This window comes from Phragmites australis, chromosome 13 (assembly GCF_958298935.1).
Source record: "Phragmites australis chromosome 13, lpPhrAust1.1, whole genome shotgun sequence".
NCBI classification, from domain to species: Eukaryota; Viridiplantae; Streptophyta; class Magnoliopsida; order Poales; family Poaceae; genus Phragmites; species Phragmites australis.
This window is the reverse complement of record NC_084933.1, coordinates 20,994,131-21,005,967: the sequence shown is the minus strand read 5'-3', so window position 1 is coordinate 21,005,967 and position 11,837 is coordinate 20,994,131. Positions and strand designations below refer to the sequence as shown.

The 11,837-nt window shown below is 45.1% G+C and overlaps 2 protein-coding genes and 1 pseudogene across 2 annotated transcripts; 1 reads left to right on the top strand and 2 right to left on the bottom strand.

The window, feature by feature from the left end:
* LOC133888496 (B-box zinc finger protein 24-like) lies at positions 1 to 1,174 on the top strand. Its single transcript, XM_062328769.1, has 2 exons — positions 1 to 662; positions 793 to 1,174. Exons 1-2 carry the CDS (start codon positions 135 to 137, stop codon positions 1,021 to 1,023), a joined length of 759 nt encoding a protein of 252 aa, XP_062184753.1. The 5' UTR covers positions 1 to 134; the 3' UTR covers positions 1,024 to 1,174.
* An 863-nt stretch (positions 1,175 to 2,037) lies between these two features.
* LOC133889524 (uncharacterized CRM domain-containing protein At3g25440, chloroplastic-like) lies at positions 2,038 to 8,215 on the bottom strand (annotated as a pseudogene).
* Positions 8,216 to 9,649: 1,434 nt separating this feature from the next.
* On the bottom strand, positions 9,650 to 11,124 carry LOC133887710 (probable calcium-binding protein CML22). Its single transcript, XM_062327679.1, has one exon. It carries the CDS (start codon positions 10,624 to 10,626, stop codon positions 9,883 to 9,885), a length of 744 nt encoding a protein of 247 aa, XP_062183663.1. The 5' UTR covers positions 10,627 to 11,124; the 3' UTR covers positions 9,650 to 9,882.
* Between the last annotated feature and the right edge of the window lie 713 nt (positions 11,125 to 11,837).

The window sequence follows — 11,837 nt, the reverse complement described above, 5'->3', positions numbered from 1 at the left end:
CGCCTGCTGTTCGCTCCCGTGTCCCGCTTCCTCGAATCCTCGTGCAGATCTTAGTCGGCTGGTCTGGTTGTCTGTCTCGAGCTGCAGCCAGCGTACGCGGGGCCTGAGCCTGAGCTGAGGAGTGAGCGCGCGGCATGAGGATCCAGTGCGACGCGTGCGAGGGCGCGGCGGCCACGGTGGTGTGCTGCGCGGACGAGGCGGCGCTGTGCCCGCGGTGCGACGTCGACATCCACGCCGCCAACAAGCTCGCTAGCAAGCACCAGCGCCTCCCGCTCGACGCCGCGCCCCCCGCCGCCCTCCCGCGCTGCGACGTCTGCCAGGAGAAGGCGGCCTTCATCTTCTGCGTGGAGGACAGGGCGCTCTTCTGCCGCGACTGCGACGAGCCCATCCACGTGCCCGGGACGCTCTCCGGCAACCACCAGCGCTACCTCGCCACCGGCATCCGCGTCGGATTCAGCTCCGTCTGCAGCGCCAACGGCAGCACCCACGCCGACAGCCTCCTGCCCAAGAGCAGCTCCAAGTCTGCGAGCGTCGGCGCCGGCGGGGCCACCAAGACACCGGCCCCGGCCGCTCAGGAGGCGCCGTTGTCTTCGTTCTTGCCGCCGTCGGGATGGGCCGTCGAGGACCTCCTGCAACTGTCCGACTACGAATCCAGCGACAAGGCAACCAACATACAAAACAAAAAACCTTTCTTGATGAACGAAGCCTAGAATTCAATCAATAGGTGTCCAAATCTTTTAGTTTTGATGTCTCGATCTCACAGTTTCCATCCGTTTGTGTTTGCTGTTGCAGAAGGAGTCGCCTCTCGGGTTCAAGGAGCTGGAGTGGTTCGCGGACATCGACCTGTTCCACGGCCATGCGCCGGCCAACACGGCGGCAGAGGTCCCTGAGCTCTTCGCCTCGTCGCAGCCAGCGACCAACGCTGGGTTCTACAAGACGAGCACCGCGCGCCAGAGCAAGAAGCCACGTTTGGAGGTGCCCGATGACGACGAGGACTACTTCATCGTTCCTGATCTTGGCTGAAATCTTGCATGGTTGTCCCGTGAAATCTTGCATGGCTGAAATCTTGGCTGAGATCATGTGATGTAGTAATTGTGCTTACCTTGAACAAATGTAATTATAAGGCAATTTGGTGCCAATACTTTCATCCTGAGAATGAGGTGGTTTTGATGTATGCGACGGATTTACTTGTGCATATGTTCTTTTCACATATCATTCTATATAATCCTTACCAGTGATGACAAAGTTTGCATACCTTCGAATGGACAAATACATTGATCAGTGCTGAATCCACATAAACTGGGAATAACCAATGGAGTGAAAAATGCGATGTAAGAGATCAGTCAGGAGACCCAAAATCTGCAGAGCGAGTAATCTGTGCTTTTACACTTCGTGGCAGTTTATTTTACAAACAACCACCTATAAAGTTGCTCATCGTTGGTGAAAGAGAAAACTGAAATAGTATTAGGTTAACAACAATACAGTTGGGAGATCAACCAGTACGCACGCACGGTCCAGCTCAACGAAAAGCAACATTAATGAGCTTCAACAAGCGAACCAAATTGAGCACTAGCAGTTCGGGCTGAAATTTCGCAGCCACCGTTCCATTCCAATCGTGAGAAACAGGCACTTCACTCTGCCGTGCTGTGCACAGTGAAACAACCAGGGTTACTGACATTTCTAAAGGAGTGCTTCCACAAAAATTAGCACAGACATAGGAGGGTTGCAGCTAACACCGGGTGCCGAGGGTTTCCCACATTTTGGTTAATGCCATGGCGTTTAACAAAAACATGTACTCGTACATGATAATCTGATCTTTGATATTCAAGCTATCAATTTTCCGAATCCAAATGAGCTCACCGAATTCCAGTTATATTATGACCACCATAAAACAACGCGAGCATAAACAAGCTCCCAGGATTTGCCAGTCTGTTCCCAGTAGATCATAAATCCTTTTCGAAGATGCCATTAAACTCTACAACATACTTTTCACAGTGCATATAAATATCAAGAATATTGCATTCAAATTCCAAATTGTCACATTTTCTTCAGCAATGAAGTAGCTCTCAGAAAGATTTTATCAATCTCGTCAAGCTCGGACACGTTCAGTTCTTTTGAAGGTGAATCAGTCTTATCAGAAAGCGAAGCGATCTTCCGTAGATGCTCCTCAAAATCATCTGGTTCATCATCATTATTTTCCGAGGGAAACTTATCCAGTCTATCCAGATACAAGGGGCGTTCCTTGTAGCATTCTTCCTGCTCCTGTGTTTCTGTCTCAAAAATGTCAGAGTTCCTCGGACTCTGAAATTTAACCTTTTGCTACTCTTAAGAAGTGGCAATTCTAGCTCTCACTCACATGTGAGATAACCTGAGTCACCGATAGTATGCTAGGGTGGCAAATCTGTTCTCACTCAACTCATAAGAGTTGCAAATTGTTAAATACATAGATTCTGAAGCCGAATCATCCTCAACCTCAGAACTTTCATACTCTAAACTCTCAGATCCCTCTTTACATTCTGACAGAAGATCAGATACACTTCTATTGTGAACTGAGCTATAAGATTCTTTTCTCGCAGACATATTGTTTGCACTATCTGAAATTAAAGCAACGTCTTTCCCTGCGCTCTGTTCTTTATGCTCTCCAGCTAACTTCATCTGCGCATGAAGATCTTCAAGCTCCTGCTCAAGCCTTGGAATGTACCGCCTAAGAGCTCTGAGACGTTCCCTGTATTTGGATTTATCGAGTGCCTGATAGAAAATTTCAAAATATTACCAATGATGAATGAAACAATGAGGCAATTACGGTAACAAAAGGACAAAATCTTGTCTTCTCAACATTTATCTACGTTGGAGTATTTTCTAATTTACACCTCGAACACCCTTGCCTCTACCTAAATATACTGGATATGTCTCCTATTCTTTCATAAAACTATGTTGAGTGATAACTTTTTGAAACAGATTCCACAAATTAGGAAAAGGTTTATCTAATCCCGGCCAGCCATTGCTCGAAAATCATCAAACTCTCTGGTTACTAGAGTGTTTTCTGATGTTTTTTTCCAAGTTTCATTTATATCCTATGCTATAGATATCGATATCTTTCTCCTTGTACTATGATGGAAGAAGTCAACATACCTTTTTTTCTAGATAGTGTAACTTTTCGAGACATGATTTCAGGTGGTGGCTGCGCATAGTTTTTCCCTCTGTACAAAACAATTGTGTTCCTTTGCATCTTGAATATCGAGCACAATCCCGCCACTTAGTCTGGCTAACTCTGTGGCAATTTCCTTGACCTCCTCTGGTGAATGTCTTCACAATTATCTGTAGAGCTTGGTGCTTTTTCCAGTGCAAGTGCATGTTCAAATATCACTCCCTGGTAAATTCCACGTCTTCCAATAGGCACATAATTTTTACATTTTTGGCCCATCTTGAGGACATAGAAGTGCTCTTCAGGTGTAAGCACCACGGGGTCATGTGTATGTTCTGATGGGTCTTGTGGTTCAATTTTTTTCAGTGCTGCAACAAGTCGCTCTTCCTTCTTTCGAGCCTTTATGGGCAATCCAAATAGAAATAAAGAGGAACAAGAAAATATTATTTGTCTGTTTAAATTTAGGAGCGAATATTACACACCAGTGTGCAGAAAAATTAGGAAAACTACTATAATCACAATGTGAGTTTTAGAAGAGTGAACGGTAAGTTATGTTGAGGAAAACATGAAATTTTAATGTTTTGGGTCTTTTTTTTCCTAGGTGGACTGGCTGGCCCAGGCTCATGTGGTGGTGTTTTGTGACCGGGGGCTTGGTTCAGCTAGGGTTCATCACGGGAAAATGGAAAGAGAGCAGAGGGAGAGAGACCGCGGTGGTTGTTGTGCGGCAGCGGCGGCGTAACCACATTCCCGATCCCTTCAGGGGTCGGTGGATGCTGGAGGGCGTCGTTGCACATATATGTAGGCCAGCTCTCCCTTCTCTCTGTGCAGATTTGAAAATCTTCTCCATGCACTCTTGGTTTTTCTCATTGTTCTCTTTTCGGTGTTGGGAATTGCCTTTTGTGCTGGAGCCGAGTGGAGCTTGATCTTTAATTGGTGGTTCTGAGCTGCAAGAGATCGGGTGACGAGGCCCTTGTGTTGGTACTTGTCGATGTTGTGTGTGCTGAGGCCCTTGTGTTGAACACATATCCGAGAACCCTTGGTCGAAACTCAACTCGGAGGGACCAGATGAAACACCAGAACCCTGAACATTCGGGTCAACCTGGAATCTCCGGATAAAACATTTAGACCTTAACCAAGCATCCTTGCTCGAAGCAAAGTCTTGGAGTCTCTGGCAATCCAGAACATCTGGATCAACTCGAAGCATCCAGGTTGGCTTAAAAACCAAAATCGAGCACTCCTGCCGGAACTAAACTCGAAGACTCCGGCAACCCAGAGTATCCGGATTAGCCCGAAACATTCAGGTACAGACAAAAACTTAGAACTTTCCGTTATTCGTGGGATGATTTGTGTCTCTCATCTTTGATCTAAATGGATAATTTGAGCATTGAGACATCTTCAAGTCATTTTAAACGCATCCCTCTTATAGCACAGCACACATTTACTCAAATTCAAAGATAAAACAAATTTAAATCTATTGAGTAAATATATGCCACTTATGTTTTCTTTTTGAGGGACGCCAACGTCTTTCAGCATCTTCAATAAGACTAGTACATGTTTATATTCTCATTAAACTCATTAGTCTCTTAATTATTTATCATTAATTATTCAAAACTCACTTAGAGGACCTATATACACTTTCATACCCGACTGGGAGCTACTATATCGAGTGCGTCGAGGGCCCCATCGGGAGCCTTCACACAGGCACATCACATTAGGTGCTTGAACACGAGCTCAAAGCAGCGGGACAACATGTCGAACGCTCCAGGGTGGAATGGCCAGAGCGGAAAGGCAAGAGGCGGGGGAGAAAGGAAATTATAATAATATGGGACTGTTTATTTTAGATTGTATAATTTAATTTTTATATCGTGAGAATCAAATTCTAAATGATTAGAATCATAATAAAAAAATGAATAGGCTCTAAGCAAAGCTGATCTTAGGTTAGCTGCTACGACTTCGTGTTGACAATTAGACTGGCAAAGATCTCCGGTTGAGATCGATCCAAGACTCAGGGGGACGTACGGATTGGAACTTGACCTTGAACGGGTAAACCACGAAATTGAAATCCAATCAAGATCGTACCCCAGAAATATTCACTCCAAAGTTGAGTCAATCTAAAAATCCTTGTAAATCTACCTCACGCTGAGGGAACTCGTACCATTGACCACCGCTCAGAGTGACAGAGTCACAACCCAATCAAACAGTAACCCAGCGGCCTGGAAGAAAGACTCGTTTGCCTGACCCGCTGGTAGTCCAAGCCAAGGTTTCATTTACCGACCGGAGCTCGGTTACCGACCTCCGGTGGTAACCGAAAATGCGCGATAACCGCGGTTACCGGTCAAAAATTAAAAAAAATTCGGAGAAAATTCATTCGGCAAATTTTAAATTTTTGCGAAAAAATCATGTTTTTACCCTCTCGGTAACCGAGCGGTTTGGGTCGGTTACCGAGCGATTTTCTCGCATTTTTGATTCGGTCGGTTACCGAGCGGTTTGGGTCGGTAACCGCTCGGTTTTCTCGATTTATCGAGCGGTTTTATCAAATTTCAGCGCAGTTCAACAAAAAACCTAAAAAAGGGTTCAATCTTGTAAAATCAATAACTAATTCATCCGAGCTTCAAATCAAGTGAAACAAATTTTGTTGGCTTCCTTGTAACATGATCTACATGATAAAAGTATTTATACTCATAAAAAAGTTCAAAATTTTCTGTGAGAAATTTTATTTGTTAAACCAAGGTAAATGCATAGTTTACTCTTTGCTAATCCAAAAATCATGAAACTAATTTTGTTAGTCTTCTTACATGATCCTATATCTTTTAAAAATATATGAACTCATGAATTAGTTATTGTAACATGCATGATTGTGTAAATGTGTTGCGACTAGATTAATTCATAACTGACCCATCACACCTTAAAAATTAGTGAAACCACTTTCATTAGCTTATTTATATTATGATTTACGTAGAAAAAATAATAGTAGATATGAAAAAATTAATTACAGTGATGTTTCTTAACATATTCACTTTATGCTTGTGAACTTTGTAAAAATCATAGAGAATTTAATAAAACTCTAAATAAAGTGAAATCAATTTTAAAGATTCTCTTAAAATACGTTTTATACAAGAAAAATATGTGTTTGCATGTTACACTTTTCCTTAACATGAGTTAATAATTGAGCCGCGCGCTTCAATTTTTTTCATTTTTTTCAAACTTTCTCCCTATAGAATATGATGCAAACGACATTATTTTTGAAAAATGTTTTCACAGAAGTTCTTAGAATTATGTCTAGTTTTTTTAAGAGTTTTTTTTTATTTTTTTTTTATTTTTTTATTTTTTTAAATTTTTTGAATTCAAATTTCGGTTACCGAGCGGTTTTTGAAATCGGACCGGACCGGGAAGGTCGGTAACCGCGATTTTTGAGCGGTTACCGACGGTTTTTTAACCCTGGTCCAAGCCGTTGACAAACAAGCGGAGGGTAGCTTGCCTGACCAGGGGACGCCGGGACGGACCCTGCAGTTCGCGCTAGCACGACGCCGAAAGGCTACGGATGGGTAGAAGCACTAATGGACATAATTTTTTTTCATGAAAAATAATATATATTATTTAAAACCAAAAAATATAACATCATCGTCACGAATTAGACGAGTAATAATATTCTCCTCCTGCCCTATCTAAGTTCCGAAGGCATCATGGATACAAAAGTGATTTGCTAACTCGTGAGTATATTCTAGCTTCGTTAACTTTTTCAATATTTAGTATTCTTTATCCGATGAACAACAGTTTTACCTCACTTATCGTATAGGTAAGGGTTGAACCATCTTCTTCTCGAGTTATGGCTAAATAAATAATAGTGATACAATCATTTTCAATATTATTAGAGTTGATGTATATTAGAACAATAACTCAATACCTTCTTTGCATGCCACTAATTTAGCCTCAGAGCATCTGAACAATGCAGTATTGGTCTGTATGCAATGACTATTCCTTTCCGTAACTGTCCGTAACTACGGATCCAACCGACCCACGCCAGCCTCTGGCACCGAACGGCAGTCCCGCCGCACGGGCGGGATCACATGGCAATGGCATGATGGCAAGCCCAAGCATCACGCGCGCGGTTTCTTTCGAGTGGCCGGTTTACGGTCCCCCATCCCATGCACCCCCACCCCAGTGGGTGAGGTGTCGGCCAGCGCCGCGCGCGTGCGGGGCCCGGCTGATCGTCAGTGGCGTGCGCGTCGCCGCTTTGATGGCGCTGGGTCCGGACGGCTGCCGCGGCGTGTTCGTGACCTGCAGCTGTGGCGTGGAGCGGTGGGTTCGGGGAGAATCCTGTGCCTAAGGGTTTGTTTGGATACTCTAAATCTCCGTCTTTAAGGGTTTGTTTAGATACTCTACTTTTTTAAGATCTCGGTCTATTTTTTGGCTGATGTAGCTAGTGGGTTTGTTCCTTTGTTAAACCTCGGTGACAATTTGGGTGTTAGACGGGCCAAAAATTTCACAGCCTATTCCACAACGAAACTCGTGGAACAAAAGGGAAATAAAAAAAAAACATCACTTGACTCATGACAGAAGAACCCCATCGTTGTCGCCTCTTGCTCTGCTCTCGCGACACCTTGTTGCCGCCCCCATCGCTTGCTCCGATCTCTCGAGTCGCTACGCAGTCGCCGTCATCTTCGCCTCGACGCGTGGCCTCATCGCAAGTATCTCCTCCACAACCATGCGCATCTCTGCTCTGATTCAGTTGTGGCTGCGCATCTTTGCTCCGCTCGTATCCGATTCAGTTGTGGTTGCGCATCTCTGCTCCGTGCGGTCTCAACAAGATTGGCTTCGGAACTCGAGCGGCAAAAATCGAGGCCAAGGCAGTGGAGGTGGAGATCGACACCTAGCAGCAGAGTCAATGAACCTCCAATGCTTGCTCCCCTTTCGACGATGGACCTGCGCTGACTCCAGATCAACCTTCTCGCCTCGAACCTTTGCCAGATTGGACTGCTCCTCGCCCAGATTGATACCCCCACACCCAAATCGAGCTCTTCTCTGCTGGTTCCAAGCACGCCTTTTGTCTCCAATCTGAATTGGCCTCATTGCGTAAGACGACTGGAATCTAGACTTTTCTAGCCAATCCTACTCAACTGCAACTAATTCAAGTGATTCCTTGTGGTCTAGATAAGAGACAGGTGAAATTGCTAGTGCAACGCATCTTTCTTCTCTAAATTTTCTAGCTTGTTTATGTTTTCTGTATTTGTTTTTTATTTCTTGAATGGCAGGGTTTTTCACCCCTCGTTTTTTTCCAAAGACACACAGGTAATTTCTATAGGGTGCGATTTGTCCAAAAAGTCTATCTCGGCTTTTATTTCCATAGGGAATTATACCCTTAACACCCAAACAAGCCCTCTATATAACTCCGCATGTTCTAAGTATAGCTTATCTAGTATGTTCATTGTGTTTATCCGATTTTTTTTATATTCATTGATTTTTATATATCTTATAATTTTTTTCATATACCTAACATGAACTTTAACATAAATAAACAGTCCTAATAAGTAATATATCTGTATGTCCGTCAGTGTAATAGGTAAGAGGTGCCCTATCGGATAAGTCGCACGCTGTCAAATATAAACCGATAGTTGATATCCTTGAGACCACGGTTTCACCCTATCACCATGGTTTCACCTCTGGTCGAAGGAGAAGACCATACGACCAGCTTTTCGTCGCACGACAAGTACTCACATAACTAGACAAAATCGTATAAATGTTGTCCACTAAATTATTTTTTTCTTCCCTAGACAACTCTTTTCAACGAGCATAGTCGTAGACAGCGTAAAGTTAGAGTGACTCATCCTGTAATATTAAATGCTATAAGACGGCCTCACAGGCAAGCATGATAGCACTCAATGGACGTGACAGGACGTGCATGCATGCCCTCTGTAATGATGAGTTAGAAATAGTTGGTCTTATCAGAAGTAGAACTATTATAGAGTTTGACATAGTTTATTTGTATATACTTTATTTTCCCTGTTATATAAAGGGAAGGATCTGACTTGTAAAGGATGAAATTTTAAAACAAATTTATCTAATTCATAATAAAATATATATGTCGTATGACTAATATCTTACAGAAGATATAAACCTGAATAAATCATCATATTCTTATGTTCGTTCAATCTTAAAAAAACGCCGATAATATATCCTAAATTCATTAGGAGGGTTCATCCCCGAAAATGTCGAATTGGAATTTTCGTGTTCCGTCTTTTCTAGTCCAGATCCCTGTGAGCCCAATGTCATGCAGATGCTCAACGAACGAATTCTTGCTGTTTTTCTTTCAAGGGGAAACGGAGTTCATGTCACGCTGTTGATTCAGAACGAGCTCCTTCAGGACAAATCCGTTGCTCGTCGTGCCGTCCTGCATATCACGGGCTAACCAGAGCTCACGTTGCTGAAACAAAAGATTGATTGGGCAGGTCAACCCATGGCTAACAATGCCGCCAATCATGCAGTCTGCAGATGCTTCCCGTGATAGAAAAAAAAAACAGGAAAAACAGGGAAAACCTTTTTCCCTTGAGCAATATTTGCGAGCAACAACCAATACAATAGTCAATTAGCAAGCCCATCATTCTCTAGCGAACAAATAAAAAAAGAAGATAAAAAAAAGTTGAGAACTCCCCTCAAACCAATATCTACAAGTTCTAGCACGAATCAAGCATGCAGTGCACGGCACTTCGTATATCCGTACACACATCAGCTGGCGGCGATCAGCCGAGCGTGGCGAGCCCGCCGGCGCGCATCATCTGGAGGAACTCGCCGAAGTCGACCCTGCCGTCACCGTCGCGGTCGACGCGGCCGATCATGCGCCGGCACTCCTCCGCCGTGCGGCCCTGCTTCAGCCCCAGCGACGACAGCACCACGCCGAGCTCGTCCACCGTGATGTACCCGTCGCCGTTGGCGTCGAACACCCGGAACGCCTCCCTCATGTCCTCGTCCTCCTCGCCATCCTCCCCCTCCTCCTCCCCGCCGCGGCTGCCCTTGCCTTCAGCCTTGTCCCCGGCCATGATGGCGCGGTAGAGCTCCCCGAACTCCTCCACGTCCACGCACCCGTCGCCGTTGGCGTCGATGAGCGCGATCATGGACGCGACCTCGTCGCCGGGCACGGGTATGCCCAGCTTGCCCAGCGAGTCCTCCAGCTCCTCCCGCGTGATGCGGCCGTCGCCGTCGTGGTCGAACAGCTCGAACACGCGCGCCAGCTCCGCCGCGTCGGCCTTGCTCCCGCTCCCCGCTTGCTGCTGTCCCGACGACGACACCTCCTTGGGAGACGGCGGCGCGGGCTGCGGCGACGAGGCTGCGTTGGTGCTGGACATGGCACTACTCTCGCGGCCACTCGGGAGGATGGAGGAGAGGTTGGTGGGGAGGTAGGAGAGGAGGCCGCGCGGCAGGAGGGGGAGCTTGACGAGAGGGGCGGACGGTGGCATGGCGGACACTGTGTGGGCTTGGCAACTCATTTGCTGGCGGGGATGGCTTGGTGGTGGTGCTGTGCTACAACTACAAGCAAAGCTTTGCCATGGTTCTATTTATACCACACCTTCTTCTTTAACTCGTTTTTTTTTACAAAAGAGAATAACTGTATTTGTATGTCAGAAGAGGTGGTGAAAGTGGATCTCTTCTTGTTCCCACATCTAGAGTTGACTTTGGGATAAAGTATGAGTTTGTTTTATATGATATGGATGATGTATTCCAACAGAAAATATGTGCAGACGGACATGTTTGACTGAATTTCGGCCGGGATGGAGAGTATTGCAACCATTTCTGGAGGAAGAAGAGCAAATGTGTAATGTAAATTTGTGGGAAACAAAGAGAAAGAGGGTTTTCTTTTGACCTATTTGCGCGCTTTTTGTTTGACTTACAATGGATGTACTTTGCCGGAATTATGTTTTGCAACGAATGCACGGTCAATGTCAAAGTATATACTTTTGGAGAAAAGGTATGTGGTATGCCTGTTGCGCGCTCAAGTTTTATGACTTTCTATAAACAGAAAAAAAATCTTAACGACACCATGTTTACTGTGTATTGGTTTAAACAGTACTACCTCTCTGTGATTTGATCCTTAAAAACATTTGTTTTTTGAGAGGCGCATGAGAAATATTTTCTGTGATTCTGCCCTCAGAGGCTCAGACTTGTTGCCACGTTGAAACTCATTGGACGAAAGTATTAAAATGAAGAAATTCACAGCTATTTTGACTCTACCCCATTTTTCAAAGCAAAATCTGGAAGAACAAGTGAAAATGATAAGATAAATCCATAAGATACCAATGAAAAGCACTGGCCTTTTATCATGCTACGTGCGAACGCGTTTGCAGGGAGATGGTCTGCACTCTTTAAATCCAAGTTAAGACAGATGGGAAAAACAAAATGGCAAAGATAACTACTGGTCAACTGAAAGCGCGTCGAGCATCGACTATCAAACTGTCACGGGACCGTCGGATGCGGATCTCGGTCGCCGGTCGCTGCCACCTCGCCCGCCGTCGGATCCGGCATCAACGGCGTTCGGCGCGACAGGTGCGCGCGCAACCGCACGTGCCGACAGGCCGATGTGTTCCATAATGCTGGTACGCAGAGCAGAGGCAGCTGAGCCTGAGATGGCGGGTGATAAGACTACGAGAGAGCTTCACTGGATTGCAGCTCATTGTGGCATGGCGTTGTGGGGGACCTGCAA

What these genes read in the sequence shown, in the direction of transcription:
- LOC133888496 (XM_062328769.1), top strand. Translation starts at nt 135, where the DNA reads ATGAGGATCCAGTGCGACGCGTGCGAGGGCGCGGCGGCCACGGTGGTG. An exon ending in ACTACGAATCCAGCGACAAG is followed by an intron (nt 663 to 792) that starts GCAACCAACATA and finishes TTGCTGTTGCAG; the next exon opens with AAGGAGTCGCCTCTCGGGTT.
- LOC133887710 (XM_062327679.1), bottom strand. Translation starts at nt 10,626, where the DNA reads ATGAGTTGCCAAGCCCACACAGTGTCCGCCATGCCACCGTCCGCCCCT.